This window comes from Pongo pygmaeus, chromosome 20 (genome assembly GCF_028885625.2).
Source record: "Pongo pygmaeus isolate AG05252 chromosome 20, NHGRI_mPonPyg2-v2.0_pri, whole genome shotgun sequence".
Taxonomy (NCBI): domain Eukaryota; kingdom Metazoa; phylum Chordata; class Mammalia; order Primates; family Hominidae; genus Pongo; species Pongo pygmaeus.
Genome location: NC_072393.2, coordinates 8526298 through 8547500, shown reverse-complemented (window position 1 = coordinate 8547500; position 21203 = coordinate 8526298). Strand labels below are relative to the sequence as shown.

General features: G+C 51.7%; 1 protein-coding gene across 2 annotated transcripts in view; it reads left to right on the top strand.

Moving 5' to 3' along the window:
• The window catches only part of MYO1F (myosin IF), a 57229-nt gene extending 36387 nt beyond the window's left edge, over positions 1-20842 (top strand). For both annotated transcript variants that reach the window (XM_054461543.2, XM_054461542.2), the window contains 13 exons: positions 1403-1484; positions 4415-4521; positions 4875-4973; positions 5076-5220; positions 11011-11125; positions 11219-11388; positions 14089-14234; positions 14637-14783; positions 14978-15126; positions 16076-16159; positions 18814-19009; positions 19097-19266; positions 20037-20842. In XM_054461543.2, the coding sequence (XP_054317518.1) occupies positions 1403-1484; positions 4415-4521; positions 4875-4973; positions 5076-5220; positions 11011-11125; positions 11219-11388; positions 14089-14234; positions 14637-14783; positions 14978-15126; positions 16076-16159; positions 18814-19009; positions 19097-19266; positions 20037-20113 (1687 nt within the window). In that variant the 3' untranslated portion in view covers positions 20114-20842. The remainder of the gene's footprint in view (positions 1-1402; positions 1485-4414; positions 4522-4874; positions 4974-5075; positions 5221-11010; positions 11126-11218; positions 11389-14088; positions 14235-14636; positions 14784-14977; positions 15127-16075; positions 16160-18813; positions 19010-19096; positions 19267-20036) is intronic.
• The last annotated feature ends 361 nt before the right edge of the window (positions 20843-21203 follow it).

Genomic DNA, 21203 nt, shown 5'->3' with positions numbered 1-21203 from the left:
CACAAAGAATGTAGTATTAGGTGTAAAGTAGTAAGACGGGGATCCTTAAAGTGTTTGACATGTGGTTCCTAGACCAGCAACCTGGGCATCCTTGGGCCTTGTTTCCAATACAAATCTCCCTAGCCAGAAGGATCACTGGAGGTCCCGAGTTTAAGACCAGCCTGGGAAACATAGCAAGACCCCTGTCTCTTAAAAAAAATTCTTTTTTTTATACTTGTCTACTCTGCCAGCAAAAATAATAATAATTAATTAATTAGCTGGGTGTGGTGGTACATGCCTATAGTCCCAGCTACTCGGGAGGCTGAGATGGAAGGATCACTTGAGCCTAGGAGGTGGAGGCTACAGTGAGCCGTGATTGCACCACTGCACTCCAGCCTTGGCAACAGACCTTATCTCTGAGGGGGAAAGAAAAGGCAGAATCTCAAACTCCACCCCAGACTTCCAGAATCAGAATCTGCATCTGATTCTGAACTATCAGAATCTGAACAATCAGGTTTAGAACCAATCAGGTTTAGAACTATCTGAATCTAACCTGATCTTTAAACCAGGATGCACCTATGCCTCCCAGGGATCCATGTGCACATTAGGGTTTCAGCAGCGCTTACCATTAAATCCACCCACTTTAAGCAGTGTCTAAACCAATGACATTTAGCAAATTCACAGAACTGCGCAACCATCACCACAATCCAATTTTTTTTTTTTTTTTTTTTTTTTTTTGAGACAGTGTCTCTTACCCTGCCGCCCAGGCTGAGGTGCAGTGGCACGATCTCTGCTCACTGCAACCTCCACCTCCTGGGTTCAAGTGATTCTCCTGCCTCAGCCTCCCGAGTAGCTGGGATTATAGACGCCCACCATCATGCCCAGCTAATTTTTGAATTTTTAGTAGAGACAGGGTTTCACCATGTTGGTCAGGCTTGTCTCAAACTCCTGACTTCAGGTGATCCGCCTGCCTCAGCCTCCCAAAGTGCTGGGATTACAGGCGTGAGCCACCACACCCAGCTTTATTAACCATTTTAAAATGTACAATTTATCCATATTGTTCCCTTTTTGTGACAAAGAAAAAATAAAGGAAATAAATAAATTAATTAATTAATTAATTAAGATAAAATAAAATGTACAATTCAGTGGCATTCAATACATTCACACATTGACTTGAGCCCAGGAGTTCCAGGCTGCAGTTCCTATGATCGCACAAATGCCCCCCAACCTGGAGGACAAAACAAGGCCCTGTCTCAAAAAACAAACAAAAAAACCAACCCTCTGCATCTCACCCATCGCAGCTCCCCTCCACATTGAGAGAATCATATTTTGCGTTGTGGCATTGAGGCTGCCCCACCCCTAGAGGAGGGCACCCCAAGGTCCAGCCATACTTCCAACTCCTCCTCTCCCCTCTCCTACCCAGGGCCTTCCTCCGGATGCTCTTCCCTGAGAAGCTGGATGGAGACAAGAAGGGGCGCCCCAGCACCGCCGGCTCCAAGATCAAGGTGGGCCTGGAGTGTAAAACGGGGAGCTGGGCCTGCGGAGGGCTGAGTTCCACCCTACCTGGGGTCGGGACTCTGTTTCTCTCATTCTAATATCTGTCTGTCCACCAATCCTGGGGCTTCTGCCTCTGTCTGTGACATCATCTGTTCAGCAGGGTCTTCCTCCAGCTCTGGGTTTAGGGAGCTTGAACCAGCTTCTTGGAGGTCTCCATCAACTCCTTCAATGCAGAAGTGGACCATTATTCTAATACACTTTTGTTTGGTCTTTAGTCATTTAACATTTTTTAAATTTGTGGTAAAATATACATGACATAAAATTTATCATCTTAATAATATCCAATAAATTTTTTTTTTTGAGACAGAGTCTTGCTCTGTCGCCCAGGATGGAGTGCAGTGGCACGATCTGGGCCCCCTGCAACCTCCGCCTCCTGGGTTCAAGAGATTCTTCTGCCTCAGCCTCCCAAGTAGCTGGGATTACAAGCATGCACCACCACACCCAGCTAATTTTGTTTTTTTGTTGGTTTGGTTTTTTTTTTGAGACAGAGTTTCACTCTTGTTGCCTAGGCTGGAGTGCAATGGCGTGATCTCGGCTCACCACAACCTCTGCATCTTGGGTTCAAGTGATTCTCCTGCCTCAGCCTCCCGAGTAGCTGGGATTACAGGCATGCACCACCATGCCCAGCTAATTTTGTAATTTTAGTACAGATGGGGTTTCACCATGTTGGCCAGGCTGTTCTCGAACTCCCGACCTCAGGTGATCCGCCTGCCTCGGCCTCCCAAAGTGCTGGGATTACAGGTGTGAGCCACCACGCCCAGCCTAATTTTGTATTTTCAGCAGAGACGGGGTTTCACCATGTGAGCCAGGCTGGTCTCCTGACCTCAAGTGATCCGCCCGCCTCAGCCTCCCAAAGTGCTGGGATTACAGGCGTGAGCCACTGTGCCCAGCCTATCTAATAATATTTTAACCAGTTTTAAGGTCACAGTTCAGTGGTATTAAGTGCATTCACATGGTTGTGCAACCATCACCACTACCCATCTCCAGAACTTTCTCATCTTCCCAAACTGAAACTGTGTCCCCATGAAACACTCCCTATCTGCTTTCCAAGTCCCTGGCACCCACCATTCTCTCGCTATGAATGTGACAACAACTCTAGTCTGGGCAACAAAACAAGACCCCATCTCTACAAAAAATAAATTAAAAATTAGCCAAGCATGGTAGTGCACACCTGTGGTCCCAGCTACTTGGGAGGCTGAGGCAGGAGGATCACTTGAGCCCAGGAGGTCGAGGCTGCAATGAGCCATGATTGCACCCTTGCACTCTAGCCTGGGAACAGAGTGAGACCCTGTCCCTTAAAAAAAAAGAATCAGACCGGGAGCAATGGCTCACGCCTGTAATCCCAGCACTTTCAGAGGCTGAATCGGGCAGATCACTTGAAGTCAGGATTTCAAGACCAGCCTGGCCAACATGGTGAAACCCCATCTCTACTAAAAATACAAAATTTAGCCAGCATGTGCCTGTAATCCCAGCTACTCAGGAGGCTGAGGCAGGAGAATTGCTTGAACTTGGGAGGTGGAGGTTGCAGTGAGCCGAGATCATGCCACTACACTCCAGCCTGGATGACAGAGCAAGACCCTGTCTCACATAAATAAATAAATAAATAATAAAATAAAATAAAATAAAATGCAAGCCAGGCACAGTGGCTCAAGCCTGTAATCCCAGGACTTTGGGAGGCTGAGGCAGGTGGATCACCTGAGGTCAGGAGTTGAAGACCAGCCTGGCCAACATGGTGAAACCCCGTCTCTACTAAAAAAAAAAAAAAATATATATATATATATATATATATATATATATATATATATATATATATATGGAGCTGGGTGTGCTGGCAGCTACTCGGAAGGCTGAGGTGGGAGAATCACTTGAACCCGGGAGACGGAGGTTGCAGTGAGCCGAGATCATGCCACTGCACTCCAGCCTGGCAACAGAGCGAGATTTTGTCTCCAAATAAAAATAAAAATAAAACAAAATGCAAAACCCAAGGCAAACCTCTCAGGCATACACACAGTTTCCCTACCTCCAAAGTACCTGTCTCACCCAGGCACAGTGGCTCAGACCTGTAATCCCAGCTACTCCGGAGGCTGAGGCAGTAGATTGCTTGAGCACAGGAGGCTGAGGCTACAGTGAACTATCATGCGCCACTATACTCCAGCCTGAGTGACAGAGGGAGACCCTGTCTCAAAAAAAATCACCCAGCCAGGCATGGTGGCCCATGCCTGTAATCCCAACAATTTGGGAGCCAGAGGCGGATGGATCACCTGAGGTCAGGAGTTCATGACCAGCCTGACCAATATGGCAAAACCCCGTCTCTACTAAAAATTAGCCTGGTGTGGTGGCACATGCCTGTAATCCCAGCTACTTGGGAGGCTGAGGCAGAAGAATCTCTTGGATCCGGGTGGTGGAGGTTTCAGTGAGCCAAGATGGCACCATTACACTCCAGCCTGGATGACAGAGAAAAATTCCATCTCAAAACAAAATAAAACAGAACAAAACTAAAAAACAAACACCCAAGGTACCTATCTCCCCAAAGGACAAAAAGAAATGCTCTCATAAGGGCTCTGTTACTCAGTCAACAAACATTTACTGAGCACTTACTATGTGCCAAGCTAAGTGGTGAGTGCGGTATACGTGAGAGCTCCTTGTCTTGGGTTCGAGGGTCAGGCAGACACCCCATATCAGTCCCACTAGTGTGGTGTGCACTAGTGGAGGTGCACACAGACCAGGGACATCTGGCCCCTGTGGCTTATCTGTTACCAGCCCTCACCCACCCCCAGTCTCTGTCTCTTGGGACTGTATCCAGGGTGGAGAAAAGAGAGGGGCCAGAGAGTCCCATCTCGGTGCCCTCCACCCACCCCTGCCTTCGCTTCTGCCTCAGAAACAAGCCAACGACCTGGTGGCCACGCTGATGAGGTGCACACCCCACTACATCCGCTGCATCAAACCCAATGAGACCAAGAGGCCCCGAGACTGGGAGGAGAACAGGTGATCCCCCCCCAACCAATCCAAGATTCATCCCCCCCAGGCCCTGCAGTTACCCTCAGAACTGACCTAGACACCTCCCTGACCGTCCTGTAGGATGACCCAGGGACTAGCACAGCCCCTCCCACAATCCCCCACCTGCAGAACTGACCCCAGAAGGGACCATCAGGACGAGATCCCTTACCCCAGTCCCCAGGCTGACCCCCGAAGCTCCCCCAGACCACAGAACTCACCCCCCAAACTTCCCCCAGCATGAATCCAGATCCCCCCAGGTCCCCCACCTCCAGCACCTCCCACCCACCCCCAGGACTGGTGACTCCCCACCCCGAGGGTACTCAGCCTACCCTCCCCACCAGAGTCAAGCACCAGGTGGAATACCTGGGCCTGAAGGAGAACATCAGGGTGCGCAGAGCCGGCTTTGCCTACCGCCGCCAGTTCGCCAAGTTCCTGCAGAGGTGAGTAGCCCTCCATCCCCGCCCTCGCCATCCCCCTCATCAGAACGCCCAGCCAGGCCTGTCTGCTACGAGCACTCCCACACCCCAGCCCTCCGCCCCCAGGTATGCCATTCTGACCCCCGAGACGTGGCCGCGGTGGCGTGGGGACGAACGCCAGGGCGTCCAGCACCTGCTTCGGGCAGTCAACATGGAGCCCGACCAGTACCAGATGGGGAGCACCAAGGTCTTTGTCAAGAACCCAGAGTCGGTGAGTGTGTTTGAGGGACAGGTAGAGAAGGAGGGAGAGGGGAAGAGAGAGAAAGGTATAGAGACGGACTGAGAGAGACAGAGAGAGAGAGACAGAGGGAGACAGAGATTGAGAGAAAGACTGATAGATTGAGAGATTGAGAAACAGATTGAGAGAGAGAGATTGATAGAGAAATTGAGAGAGAGGTTGAGAGAGAAATTGAGAAAGCAATTGAGAGATTAATAGACTGAAAGTAAGAGACTGAGAGAGACTGAGCGAGAGATTAAGAAAGACTGCGATTGCCGGGCGCGGTGGCTCATGCCTGTAATCCCAGCACTTTGGGAGGCTGAGGAGGGCGGATTACAAGGCCAGGAGATCAAGACCATCCTGGCTAACACGGTGAAACGGTGTCTCTACTAAAAATACAAAAAAAATTAGCCGGGCATGGTGGTGGGCACCTGTGGTCCCAGCTACTCGGGAGGCTGAGGCAGGAGAATGGCTTGAACCCGGGAAGCAGAGGTTGCAGTGAGCCGAGATCATGCCACTGCACTCCAGCCTGCGTGACAGAGCGAGACTCCGTCTCAGAAAAAAAAAAAAAAGAAAGACTGCGATTGAGAGATTGAGAGAGAGAGACTGAAAGAGACACTCTGGAAGAAACAGACCAAAAATTTTGACATTGAACAGAAAAAAGGCAAAATAAAACTAGCGCCAAGTCAGGTGTGGTAGCGCATGCCTATAATATCAGTGCTTTGGGAGGCTGAGGCAGGAGGATGGTTTGAAGCCAGGAGTTCGAGACCAGCCTGGGAAACATAGTGAGACCCTGTCTCTACAAAAGACAAAAAGAAAAAAGAAAAATAACTATCACCAGCAAAGACTATATAAAGTAAAATTTAATTTAGACAAAAATTTCAGTCTATAGATTTTGATTTGGAGAAGACGGACGGGGTAGAAATAATGAAATTCACAACAGCAGATGCTTAGTGGTAAACTTATAAGAACATCAACAACAAAGACAGACTGAATATTTATAAAAGAAAGAAAATGATCCTGATGAAAATAATTTTACTGACCAGGCACAGTGGCTCACACCTGTAATCCCAGCAATTTGGGAGGCTGAGGCAGGTGGATCATTTGAGGTCAGGAGTTCGAGACCAGCCTGGCCAACACGGTGAAACCCCTTCTCTATTAAAAGTACAAAAATTAGCCGGGCGTGGTGGTGCACACCTGTAATCCCAGCTACTCAGGAGGCTGAGGCAGGAGAATCACTTTAACCCAGGAGGTGGAGGTTGCAGTGAGCCAAGATCATGCCATTGCACTCTAGCCTGGGCGACAGTAATTTAATTTTAGTAAAATAAGCCGGGCACGGTGGCTCACACCTGTAATCTCAACACTTTGGGAAGCTGAGGCGGGTGGATCACGAGGTCAGGAGTTCAAGACCAGCCTGACCAACATGGTGAAACCCCGTCTCTACTACAAATACAAAAAATTAGCCAAGTGTGGTGGTGCGCACCTGTAATCCCAGCTACTCAGGAGGCTGAGGCGGGAGAATCACTTGAACCCAGGAGGGAGAGGTTGCAGTGAGCCGAGATCGCACCAATGTACTCTAGCCTGGGCAACAGAGCGAGACTCCATCTCAAAAAAAAAAAATTAGTAAAATGAAAATAGAAGAAAAGGCCAGGCGCAGTGGCTCACAACTGTAATCCCAGCACTTTGAGAGGCCAAGGTGGCGAATCACTTGAGGTTAGGAGTTCGAGACCAGCCTGGCCAACATGGGGAAACCCCATCCCTACTAAAAATACAAAATAAGCCGGGGATGGTGACATGTGCCTGTAATCCCAGCTACCTGGGAGGCTGAGGCAGGAGAATTGCTCGAACCTGGGAGGCAGAGGTTGCAGTGAGCTGAGATCACACCACTGCACTCCAGCCTGGGGCACAAAGTGAGACGCCCAAAGAAAAGAAAGAAAAGAAAGGAAAAGAAAAGAGAAAGAGAAAGAGCCAACAGTTTAACTGTGCTATATTTAAAAAGTAAACAAGAAATTAAATTAGCTTAATGGAGTTGGAGCCTTTCTCAACCAAAAATGCACTTATATTGGGGTAAATTTTTTTTTTTTTTTAGACAGAGTCTCGCTCTGTCACCCAGGCTAAAGTGGAATGGCGCAATCTTGGCTCACTGCAACCTCCACCTTCCTGATTCAAGCAATTCTCCTGCCTCAGCCTCCCAAGTAGCTGGAATTACAGGCACCTGCCACCACACCTGGCTAATTTTCGTGTTTTTAGTAGACATGGGTTTTCACCCTGTTGGCCAGGCTGGTCTCCTGACCTCAAGTGATCTGCCCACCTCAGCCTCCCAAAGTGCTGGGATTATAGGCATAAGCCACCGCACCCAGCCCCTATTTTGATTTTCTTATGAACATGGTTTGGGGCCATCTTCAAACATTTTATCTGCCTGTTGGCCTTTGTGGCCCAGCATCCCAGGTATATTATAATAGTTTCCTGGGATGGCTGAAACAAAGTACCACAAACTCCATGGCTTAACACAACAGCAATTTATTCTCTCACAGTTCCGCAGGTCAGAAGTCCAAAATCAAGGTGTTGGCATGGCCATACTCTCTAAAGGTTTTAAAGAAGAATCTGAGGCTGAGCGCACTGGCTCACGCCTGTAATCCCGGCACTTTGGGAGGCCGAGGTGGGCGGATCATGAGGTCAGGAGATTGAGACCACCCTGGCTAACACGGTGAAACCCCGTCTCTACTAAAAAAAATACAAAAAAGTTAGCCAGGCGTGGTGGCGGGTGCCTGTAGTCCCAGCTACTTGGGAGGCTGAGGCAGGAGAATGGCATGAACCCAGGAGACGGAGCTTGCAGTGAGCCGACATCGCGCCACTGCACTCCAGCCTGAGCAACAGAGCAAGACTCCGTCTCAAAAAAATTTAAAAAAAAAAAAGAAGAACAAGAATCTGAGGCTGGGCACGCTGCCTCACGCCTGTAATCCCAGCACTTTGGGAGGTCAAGGCTGGTGGATTGCTTGAGCCTAGGAGTTCCAGACCAGCCTGGGCAACATGGCAAAACCCCATCTCTACCTCTCTACCAAAAAATAATAATAATAATACAATAATTAGCCGGGCATGGTGGTATGTGCCTTTAGTCCCAGCTACTTGAGCGGCTGAGGTGGGAGGATCCCTTGAGCCCAGGAGCTGAGATCACACCACTGCACTCCAGCCTGGGAAACAGAACAAGACCCTGTCTCTGAAAAAATTAAAACTATTTTGGTCAGCAGAGCGGGCAGCAAGGCTCTTAGCAGCAATGTGCTATCTATGGACTTGTGAAAGCACTCTGGGTGAAGTGCTAATTTTTCTAAATAAAGCCCAATTGTGTGTGTGTGTGTGTGTGTATATATATATACATATATACATATACATCTATATACATATATAAATATATATGTGTGTGTATGTGTGTGTGTATATATATATATATATTTTTTTTTTTTTTTTTTTTTCTGAGACAGGATCTCACTCTCTCTCCCAGGCTGGAGTGCAGTTGCACAATCATAGCTCACTGCAGCCTCAACCTCCTGGGCTCAAAGAATCCTCCCACCTCACCCTCTGAAATAGCTGGGACTATACATGCACGCCGTCACTCTCGGCTAATTTTTGCTTATTTTTTGTAGAGACGAGGTCTTTCTATGTTGCCCAGGCTGGTCTTGAACTCCTGGGCTCAACAATGCTCCCACCTTAGCCTCCCAAAGTGCTGGGATTAGAGGCATGAGCCGCCGCACCCGGCCTATATTTGCATTATTTCCCATCTTCATTAATTGACAATATTGTTCCTTTGATCACAGTTTCTCTTTGAATTAGGATGTTTCTCAAGCATCTGCCCTATTCCAGTTAATCGTTCTATTCTCTGACAGGCATGCTATTGTTTTTATTAGTACAGATTTACAGTATTTTAATATCCAGTAGGTTCCTCACCTTGTTCACCTGCTATTATTCCAAATGAGTAGACATTCCTCTTAGACTTTGTACTTTGACTTGCTGTAATGTAATTCATTCTCTAAGTCCCCTCTGGGTCTAGACTCTTACAACTCAAAACCCTTTTCGCTGCTTCCTGCAAAAGCTTCCTTTCTGGGCCTGCCACGGATGGCTGTGCAGGTTGTACACTGCCCAACCACACAGTTGCTAGTCACATCACAGTCCTACACATCAGATTTTCTTTTTCTTTTTTTTCTTTTTTTTTGAGATGGAGTTTCGTTCTTTCCTTTTTTCAGGGGTCGGGGGACTGAGTCTCACTCTGTCGCCCAGGCTGGAGTGCAGTGGCACAATCTCCGCTCACTGCAACCGCCACCTCCTGGGTTCAAGCAATTCTCCTGCCTCAGCCTCCCGAGTAGCTGGGATGACAGGTGTGCGCCACCACACCTGGCTAACTTTTGTATTATTAGTAGAGAAGGGGTTTCACCATGTTGGCCAGGCTGGTCTCAAACTCTTGACCTCAGATGATCCGCCCACCTCGGCCTCCCAAAATGCTGGGATTACAGGCGTGAGCCACTGCGCCCAGCTACATTTTCATTTTTACTGTATTTTATTGGTTTTCCAAGATGCACACTGGTTCCTATTTCTACCATGTCTGACACGGGAGTGTACCTGGTGGACGGTGTATAGTAACAGTGTAAGAAACCGTGACGTCATACTGTTTCTTGCAAAAGCACACAGGTAGTAAGTGGCACAGCTGTGATCTGAAGCTAGAGACTCACTGTTATCATGTAATGCAGAAGTGTGTACCCCACATGGGGAGAGACCCACAGGGAGGTCCTGTCATTTGGAGGAAGATAAAAATTTTTCCAGCCTGGGCAACATGGCAAGACCACATCACCACAAAATTAGCTGGGCATGGTGGCTCACAGCTGTAGTCCCAGCTACTCAGGAGGCAGAGGTGGGAGGATCACTTGAACCCAAGAGGTTGAAGCTGCAGTGAGCTGTGACTGCACCACCACACTGCAGTCTGGGCGACGGAGCGAGACCCTGTCTTTTTCTTTGAGATGAAGTTTTGCTCTTGTTGCCTAGGCTGGAGTGCAATGGCACAATCTCGGCTCACCGCAACCTCCAACTCCCAGGTTCAAGTGATTCTCCTGCCTCAGCCTCCTGAGTAGCTGGTATTACAGGCATGTGCCACCATGCCCGGCTAATTTTATATTTTCAGTAAAGACGAGGTTTCTCCATGTTGATCAGGCTGGTCTGAAACTCCCGACCTCAGGTGATCTTCCCGCCTCAGCCTCCCAAAGTGCTGGGATTATAGGCATGAGCCACCAGCTTTTTTTGTTTTTGTTTTTGTTTTTTGTTTTTTTGAGATGGAGTTTCCCTCTTGTTGTCCAGGCTGGAGTGCAATGGTGCGATCTTGGCTCACTGCAACCTCCGCCTCCCGGGTTCAAGTGATTCTCCTGCCTCAGGCTCCCGAGTAGCTGGGATCACAGGCATCCACCACCAGGCCCAGCTAATTTCTTTTTGTATTTTTAGTAGAGATGGGGTTTCACTATGTTGGTCAGGCTCCTCTCAAACTCCTGACCTCAGGTGATCCACCCGCCTCGGCCTCCCGAAGTGCTAGGATTACAGGTGTGAGCCACTGGGCCTGGCCCCTTTTTCTTCTTTTCTTTTTGAACGAGTGTCACTAGAAAGACCCTGCCTCTTAAAAAAAAATTAGCACATGTGTGGGGGTGGGTGAGCAAAACATGTGAGTAGGGTGAGCCCAGGGAAAACCCGGAACTGCAGCCCCTGGGGAGACACCAGGACTCACCCTTGCCCCCAACGACCCCTGCCCAGCTTTTCCTCCTGGAGGAGATGCGAGAGCGAAAGTTCGACGGCTTTGCTCGAACCATCCAGAAGGCCTGGCGGCGCCACGTGGCTGTCCGGAAGTACGAGGAGATGCGGGAGGAAGGTGAGGGGCTTCAGGTAAACGGCGCTGAGTGGGGGCACAAGGACGTGGAGGAGCTGTGTCAGGAGCTCTGCCCTCCACCCTCTGTCCCCGCAGCTTCCAACATCCTGCTGAACAAGAAGGAGCGGAGGCGCAACAGCATCAATCGGAACTTCGTCGGGGACTACCTGGGGCTGGAGGAGCGGCCCGAGCTGCGTCAGTTCCTGGGCAAGAGGGAGCGGGTGGACTTCGCCGATTCGGTCACCAAGTACGACCGCCGCTTCAAGGTGAGGCACTAGTGGGTGGCCACAGCAAGACCCTGGCTACAGCCTGGCACTCTTACCTGGCCCAGATGCACCTGCCCACAGCCAGATATCCCCCAGCCTAGATCCATCTGTTCCATCACAGGTACACCCTCACCTGGCCCACAAGCACCCGCCCACAGGCATAGATCCCCCAGCCTAGATCCATCTGTTCCATCACAGGTACACCCTCACCTGGCACAAACACACCTGTCCACAGGTATCTATCCCCCAGCCTAGATCCATCTGTTCCATCACAGGTATATCCTCACCTAGCCCAGGCACACCTACCCACAGGTATCTGTCCCCCAGCCTAGATCAATCTGTTCCATCACAGATACATCCTTACCTGGCACAGACACACCTGCCCACAGGTATACACTCAAGTATGGCAGACACAGCTGTCCATCAAACATGCACTTGTAGCCCAGACACACCTGTCAGATACACCCTCACCAGGCCAGATGCATCTTTCAACAATCACACATTCATTCACCTTGTCCAGAAGCCCCAACCACAGAGCCACCCTTGCCTATCCTAGACACGCCCATCCATTAGGTACACTCTACCTTCAACCTGGAAATTAGATATACCTTCACCTGGCCCAGATACACCTGTCCACAGGTACACTCTCGCCTGGCCCAGGCAGCCTAGTCCATAGGTACATGCTGTCTACAGATACACCACCTGACCCGCGCATTCATGCTTGGCATAGACAGCTGGGCACCTCCACCAACAGACACATCCTCTTCTGCCCCAGACAGCCCTGAACCTAGGTGTACTCTAATCACCTAGCCTGGACTCTCCTGTCCACAGGTCCACCCAGACTTGGCCTGTTTACCCTCACCTGTACCTGGGCGGGCCAGGTACACACTCACTTGACCCATATCTCATGTCCCAGAGAGTCACCTAGCCCAGTAACTCACCCTACCCCACCTTAGAGAGGCCTATGTGTGGCAGGTACACACTGAGATTACCTATATACCATCTTTACCTGGATGGATAGTCTCATATGGCCTGGACACCCTCACCTACCTTGGACAAGTTTATGTGGCAGGTGCCTCCTCACATGATCTGTACAACCTCACATACCAGACATACAGTATTGGGTACCTTCACCTAATCCACCCACCTGCTTTGGACAGGTCTATGTGGCAGGTATGCCCTCTCACGTGACCTGTATACCATCACCTAAAATGTTTTCACCGAGACAGGTATCCCCACTAGACCCAGAGAACTCTGACCGCAGGCCCGCTCAACCGGCTTGCACATTCACCCTTCTACCAGGTACACCCTCACCTGCCTTCCTGTACAAACTCATAGAGTTCAGATACACACCTGCTCACTTCCTCTCATGATCCAGATACTCCTATTTACCTAACTTGTACACCCTCACCTGAACCATAATACCTTTACCTGAGCTGGCTACAGTCACATGACCCAAGTACTTTCACCTGGTCTAAGTGCTCTCGTCTGGCCCGGGAACCCATTTCCAGCAGGTGCCTTACCTACCCAGCACCTGTTCACTGACCCAAACACTCTTTTCTAGCCAACCAACCAACCAACCCATTCCCATCTGACCTCGTTTCTTTTTTCGTTTTTTGTTTTTTTGAGACAGAGTTTTGCTCGTGTGTGTGTGTGCATTGAGTCAGAATCTTGTTATGTCACCCAGGCTGGAGTGCAGTGGCACAACCTCAGCTCACTGCAACCTCTGCCTCCCAGGTTCAAGCGATTCTCCTGCCTCAGCCTCCCAAGTAGCTGGGACTACAGGCATGTGCCATCACGCATGGCTAATTTTTTGTATATTTAGTAGAGATGGGGTTTCATGGTGTTAGCCAGGATGGTCTCAATCTTCTGACCTCGTGATCCGCCCACCTCAGCCTCCCAAAGTGCTGGGATTACAGGCGTGTGCCACCGCGCCCGATCTGTTATTTTTTGTTTGTTTGTTTGTTTTTGAGACAGTCTTGCTCTGTCACCCAGGCTGGAGTGCAGTGGCGGGATCTCGACTCACTGCAACTCAGCCTCCTAGGTTCAAGCGATTCTCCTGCCTCAGCCTCCTGAGTAGCTGGGACTACAGATGCCCACCACCTCGCCCAGCTAATTTTTGTATTTTTAGTAAAGACGGGTTTCACCATCTTGGTCAGCCTGGTTTCAAACTCCTGACCTCATGATCCGCCCGCCTCGGCTTCCCAAAGTGCTGGGATTACAGGCGTGAGCCATGGTGCCCAGCCCTCCTTCTGTGTCTTCTATAACAACTCATGGCCAGGCGTGGTGGCACACACCTGTAATCCCAACCCTTTGGGAGGCCAAGGAGGACAGTTTGCTTGAGCTCAGGAGTTCAAAACCAGCCTGGGCAACAGGGCAAAACCCTGAATCTACAAAAAATACCAAAATTAGCTGGGCATGGTGGTGTGCACCTGTGGTCCCAGCTACTCAGGAGGCTGAGGCAGGTGGATCACTCAAGCCCAGGAGGGAGAGGTTGCAGTGAGCTATAATGGCACCACTGCACTCCAGCCTGAGCGACAGAGACCCTGTCTACAAAACAGACGACTCATACACCTTCACCTGGAGGGCTCCCACCTTCCTCACCTGACCTGCCAGCACCACTCCTCTGCCTGGGGTGGATGCTCTGTGGCCAGGCTGGCCAGGCTACAGGCACCGGCCTCTAATCCTGCATCCCCACAGCCCATCAAGCGGGACTTGATCCTGACGCCCAAGTGTGTGTATGTGATTGGGCGAGAGAAAGTGAAGAAGGGACCTGAGAAGGGCCAGGTGTGTGAAGTCTTGAAGAAGAAGCTGGACATCCAGGCTCTGCGGGGAGTCTCCCTCAGGTGAAGCCAGGTCCCTACCTGCCGCAGAGTCACTCTCACCTGTCCCCTGGCTGCCCTCATTCTAGTGACCCCATCTGTTACCCTGACAATCTTACCTGGTGCCATGCCTGTAGCCCTCTCTTGGTCCCACCTGTCATGTTCACCTGCCTCCTATGCTCATGATCCTTAGGTGCCAAAAGCTTCTGTCCTGCACCTTACCCTCTTACTAGACCTCACCTGGCCCTCTTCTGTAACCACCTCTTCCACTCCTTGCCACATCCCCCTTTTTCTCCTACCTGGTCACCCCTGACTTGGCCCTTAACTGACCCTTCCCTAAATCCACCTTCAACCACCTTCATCTGTCACTCTCACCTGTCGCCCTCACCTGTGTCCCACCTGACGCTCTCACCCGCCCCTCCCCAGCACGCGACAGGACGACTTCTTCATCCTCCAAGAGGACGCCGCCGACAGCTTCCTGGAGAGCGTCTTCAAGACCGAGTTTGTCAGCCTTCTGTGCAAGCGCTTCGAGGAGGCGACGCGGAGGCCCCTGCCCCTCACCTTCAGCGACACGTACGGCCCCGCCAACCCCAGCACCACCTCGGGGTGGTCTCGGCGCGGCGCACCCTCTCCCGCCCCACAGACCCGGCCGAACTGCGCTTCGGCCCCGGCCCCAGCCCCGGCCCCGCCCCTGCCCCGGACCAGCGACAGTGGGGTGGAGCGGGGGAACCTGGCCAGCGCCCCCAAGTTTTCTTCTCTCCCCATAGACTACAGTTTCGGGTGAAGAAGGAGGGCTGGGGCGGTGGCGGCACCCGCAGCGTCACCTTTGCCCGCGGCTTCGGCGACTTGGCAGTGCTCAAGGTTGGCGGTCGGACCCTCACGGTCAGCGTGGGCGATGGGCTGCCCAAGAGCTCCAGTGAGTCTGCGCGGAACTAGGGCAGAGGGGGCGGGGCAAGAGAGCGGACCAATGAAGGGCTCAGGGACGGGGGAGGGGCGGGGCCAGCGAGGGGGGTTAAGAGTGGACGAAGGCCAGGAAGGGGAGGGTCTACAGAGAGAGGGAGAGAGAGACTCTTTTTGAGTTTTTTTGTTTTGTTTTGTTTTTGAGACGGAGTCTCATTCTGTCGCCCAGGCTGGAGTGCAGTGGCACGATCTTGGCTCACCGCAACCTCCGCCACTCGGGTTCAAGCGATTCTCCTGCCTCAGCCTCCCGAGTAGCTGGGATTACAGGCGCCTGCCACCGCGCCCAGCTAATTTTTGTAGTTTTAGTAGAGACGGGGTTTCACCATCTTGGCCAGACTCGTCTTGAACTCATGACCTCATGATCCACCCGCCTCGGCCTCCCAAAGTGCTGGGATTACAGGCGTGAGCCACTACCCCCGGCCAGAGAGAGAGACTTTTAAAGAAAGGCCGCAACCAATTAGTGGGCGTGAAATGTGGAGGAGGGACGTGGCCATGGAGGAAACCAATCAAAACAGTAGGGCGGGGCCAGCAGGCTGGACCAGAGTGGGCAACAGCAAGGAAGGGGCGGGTCTAGAGAGAGAGAAAGACTGTTAAGGAGAAGACATGACCAATGCGGGGGCGAGAAATGTAGAGGGGTGCGGCCAGAGCGGCGACCCTGGAACCGGGTACTGATGAAGGAGTGTCCTAAAGTGGGCGGGCCCAAAGAGCAAGGCCAGTGAGGTGTTGGGCCCTTGGGGGCGAGGCCAATTAGTGGGCGGAGCCAGTGTACCTGTACCTAAGGGGCGGTGCTAATGGGAAAGCCTGAGGGGGCGGGGTGCGGCGGAGCCTTAGAATGGACTAGACTTGTGGGCGGGGTAAAGAGCGTGGTCTGTCTGTCACTCAAATCCCTGACACTCTTCTTTCAGAGCCTACGCGGAAGGGAATGGCCAAGGGAAAACCTCGGAGGTCGTCCCAGGCCCCTACCCGGGCGGCCCGTGCGCCCCCCAGAGGTGAGGAGCTGCGTCCCTTGCTATCTTCCCTTGTCTGTTGTGGGTCCCATGGCCTAAGCCAGACCTTCAGCAAACGAAATCTAACAAACACAGTTTACCACTCACTTCTCTGTCCAGAACTCTCCAAAGCTCCACATCTCCGGCAGAATAAAGGCTAAACTTAGTTTGGCATTCAGAGCCCTTCAAAACCCAAACCCGGCTAACCACTGACATCTTCTCTCCTCCTACCCTACACTCCTGCCCTGTAAACTACATCTTTTTTTTTTTTTTGAGATGGAGTCCAACTCTCTCCCAGGCTGGGGTGCAGTGGCGCGAACTCGGCTCACTGCAACCTTCGCCTCCTGGATTCAAGGGATTCTCCTGCCTCAGCCTCCCGAGTACTTGAGGTTACAGGCACCCGCCACCACGCCCAGCTAATTTTTCTATCATTTTAGTAGAGACAGGGTTTCACCACGTTGGCCAGGCTGGTCTCGAACTCCTGACCTCAGGTGACCCGCCCGTCTCGGCCTCCCAAAGTGCTGGGATTAACAAGCATGAGCCACGGCGCCTGGCCTCAAACTACATCTTATTTTCCCAACTCACCAAATTTATTCTTACCTCCAGGCCTTTGGGCCGTTTTCTCTGCTTCTCTCTCAAATTCCCATTCCATTTGTTGAGCTCTTATTTATCCACCAAGACTTACCCACAGAAGCCCTCCTACAGAGGAGGGAAACTTGCCCCGGCAAAGCCGCTCCTGGCCAGGCAAGATGGCTCACACCTGTAATCCAAGCACTCTTGGTAGGCCAAGGCAGGAGGATCACTTGAGTTCAAGATCAGCCTGGGCAACATAGCAAGATCCTGTCTCTACTAAAAATTCTTTTTTTTTTTTTTTTTTTTTTTTTTGAGGCAGTCTCGCTCTGTCACCCAGGCTGGAGTGCAGTGGTACGATCTTGGCTCACTGCAACATCCACCTCCTGGGTTCAAGCGATTCTCCTGCCTCAGCCCCCTGAGTAGCCGGGACTACAGGCATGTGCCACCACGCCTAGATTTTTTATTTATTTATTTATTTTTGAGACGGAGTCTAGCCCTGTTGCCCAGGCTGGGGTGAAATGGTGCGATCTCAGCGTACTGCAACCTTCTACCTTCTGGGTTCAAGAGATTCTCCTGCCTCAGCCTCCCCAGTAGCTGGGATTACAGGCATGCACCACCATGCCCAGCTAATTTTTTTTTTATCTGTAGTAGAGACAAGGTTTCACCATGTTGGCCAGACTGCTCTGGAACTCCTGACGTCGTGATCCACCCGCCTCGGCCTCCCAAACTGCTGGGATTACAGGTGTGAGTCACCGTGCCCAGACTTTTTTTTTTTTTTTTTTTTTTTGAGATGGTGTCTTGCTCTGTTGCTCAGGCTGGAGTGCAGTGGAGTGATCTCTGCTCACTGTAACCTCCACCTCCCAGGTTGAAGCAATTCTCCTGCCTCAGCCTCCCCAGTAGCTGGGACTACAGGCGCACACCACCATGCCTGGCTAATTTTTGTATTTTTAGTAGAGGTGGGGTTTCACTATGTTGGCCAGGCTTGTCTTGAACTCCAGACCCTGTGATCCGCCCGCCTTGGCCTCCCAAAGTGCTAGGATTACAGGCGTGAGCCACCGCACCCAGCTTGAAAATTATTTTTAAATTAGCTGGGCATGGTGGTGTGTGCCTGTAGTCCCAGCTATTTAGGAGGCTGAGAGGGGAGGATATCATGAGCCTAGGAGTTAGAGGCTGCCGTGAGCTATGATCTCACTGCTGCACTCCATCCTGGGCCACAGAGCAAAACCCTGTCTCTAAACAAATAAAAAATAAATAAGGCCAAGTACAGTGGCTCATGCCTGTAAAACCAGCATGTTGGGAGGCCGAAGTGGGAGGATTGCTTGAGGCCAGGAGTTTGAGGCCAGCCTGGGCAACATAGTGAGACCCCCATCTCTACTTTAAAAATTATAAAAATCAACTGGGCATAGTGGAGCATACCTGTAGTCCCAGCTCCCCTTAAAAGGAGGCTAAGGAGGGAGGATTGCTTGAGCCCAGGAGGTCAGAGTTGCAGTGAGCTACGATTGTACCACTGCACTCCAAAACTGGGTGAGAGTGAGACCATGTCTCAAAATAAACAAATAAAAGTAAAAAATAATTGGCCAGGCGCGGTGGCTCACGCCTGTAATCCCAGCACTTTGGGAGGCCGAGGCGGGCGGATCATGAGGTCAGGAGATCGAGACCATCCTGGCTAACATGATGACACTCCGTCTCTACTAAAAATACAAAAAAAATTATCTGGGCGTGGTGGCAGGTGCCTGTAGTCCCAGCTACTTGGGAGGCTGAGGCAGGAGAATGGCGTGAACCCAGGAGGCGGAGCTTGCAGTGAGCCGAGATTGCGCCACTGCACTCCAGCCTGAGCAACTGAGCAAGACTCCATCTCAAAAAAAAAAAAAAAAAAAGTAAAAAATAATTTTAAAATTATGCTTAAAAAAGCTTCTGTCTAGGCCCTCCTAGCCACAGAGTCCCTCCATCTGGCCCAATCCTTACCACACTGGGTTGAGAGTGTGGCAGTCTCCTCCCTCAGACTGAGAACTTGGGAGCCAAGTCCTCCTCAAATCCTCCTAGCATCACCCTAATACATGTCTTCAACCTTGCTCCTGCCACAGGCATGGATCGCAATGGGGTGCCCCCATCTGCCAGAGGGGGCCCCCTGCCCCTGGAGATCATGTCTGGAGGGGGCACCCACAGGCCTCCCCGGGGCCCTCCGTCCACATCCCTGGGAGCCAGCAGACGACCCCGGGCACGTCCGCCCTCAGAGCACAACACAGAATTCCTCAACGTGCCTGACCAGGGCATGGCCGGGTAGGTGGGGTGGGAGGGCAGCCCCAGGAGGTGGGCAGGGGGTAGGGGAGTGTCTGGGGCTGTGACTCAAACCCCCTGTGCCCACAGCATGCAGAGGAAGCGCAGCGTGGGGCAACGGCCAGTGCCTGGTGTGGGCCGACCCAAGCCCCAGCCTCGGACACATGGTCCCAGGTGCCGGGCCCTGTACCAGTACGTGGGCCAAGATGTGGACGAGCTGAGCTTCAACGTGAACGAGGTCATCGAGATCCTCATGGAAGGTGTGTGTACCAGGGAAGAAGCTGGGGTGAGGGGAGTGATAAGAACCCTGACATCGGCCGGGCGCGGTGGCTCACACCTGTAATCCCAGCACTTTGGAAGGCCGAGGTGGGCGGATCACGAGGTCAGGAGATCGAGACCATCCTGGCTAACACGGTGAAACCCCGTCTCTACTAAAAATACAAAAAATTAGCCGGGCGTGGTGGCGGGTGCCTGTAGTCCCAGCTACTCGGGAGGCTGAGGCAGGAGAATGGCGTGAACCCGGGAGGTGGTGCTTGCAGTGAGCCGAGATTGTACCAGTGCACTCCAGCCTGGGCAATAGAGCGAGACTCTGTCTCAAAAAAAAAAAAAAAAAAAAAAGAACCCTGACATCGCCAGGCAGACCCCACCACTGCACACCCTCCCCATGGGAGAACAGAGATAACAGATGGGCGAGGTGGCTCATGCCTGTAATCCCAGCACTTTCGGTGGCTGAGGCAGGAGGATCACTTGAGGTCAGGAGTTTGAGACAAGCCTGGGCAACCTAGCAAGACCCCATCTCTACAAAAGATTTACAAAAAAAACTCTTAAGAGTAGAAATGGCCAGATGCAGTGGCTCACACCTGTAATCCCAGCACTTTGGGAGGCTGAGGCAGGAGGATGGCTTAAGCCTAGGAGTTTAAGACCAGCCTGGACAACATAGGGAGTCCCCATGAACAAGATGGACAGAGCAGGCATGAGAGCGTTCTCCAGGGCCAGCTAAGGGCACCTCAAGCTTTCCTCTCTCCCACAGATTCCTCGGGCTGGTGGAAGGGCCGGCTTCACGGCCGGGAGGGCCTTTTCCCAGGAAACTACGTGGAGAAGATCTGAGCTGGGCCCTGGGATTCTGCCTTCTCTTTCGCCCGCCTGTCTGCCTGCCTGCCTGGTGGGGAGCCAGGCCCTGCCAATGAGAGCCTCGTTTACCTGGGCTACAATGGCCTAAAAGTCCAGTCCTGTGGCCTCCAGTCCTGCCCAGGCCCTGCGTCAGCGGGTCACTGCTGCAGCCCCCGCCCCCGGGCCCTGGTCTTCCCCCAACATCACACCCGCTGCCCATTCTCCATTTCTGCGTGTGTCAAATTGGACTAACAGTAGAATCTACCTCCCAACTTCCATGTGATTAAGAAATGGGTCTTGAGTCCTGTGCTGTTGGCAAAGTGCCAGGCACAGTTGGGGACGGGGGGTCCTTGACAAGCGTGATTTTGCTCATTCTGTCATCACTAAGGCAATAAACATTTGCCAGGTGAAAGCATGAGTTAATTTACTAAGTGCCCAACAAGGACGATGTTTTCACAACCCTGTGAGGTAGGAGCTTTGAAGGACCCCATCTTACAGGTGGAACAATGGAGGTTCAGAGAGGTTCACTGACCCAAGACTGCACAGAGCCATGCCTTGCGTTCATATGTGACCACAAAGCTTGAATTTGTCCCAGTTTGGGCCGGGTGCAGTGGCTCATGCCTGTAATCCCAGCACTTTGGGAGGCTGAGGTGGGCAGATCACGTGAGATCAGGAGTTCAAGACCAGCCTGGATAACACAGCAAAACCCTGTTTCTACTAAAAATTAAAAAAAAAAAAAAAAGCCGGGTGTGGTGGTGCCTGCCTGTAATCCCAGCTACTGGGGAGGCTGAAGCAGGAGAATCACTTGAACCCGGGAGGCAGAAGCTGCCGTGAGCCGAGATCATGCCACTGCACTCCAGCCTGGGCAACAGAGTGAGAATCCGTCTTGAAAAAAAAAAAAAAGCAAAAAAAAAAAAAAAAAATTTGTCATGGCCAGGCGCAGTGGCTCACGCCTGTAATCCCAGCACTTTGGGAAGCCGAGGCAGGTGGATCATGAGGTCAGGAGTTCAAGACCAGCCTGGCCAACATGGCGAAACCCCATCTCTACTAACAATACAAAAATTAGCCAAGTCTGGTGGTGGGCACC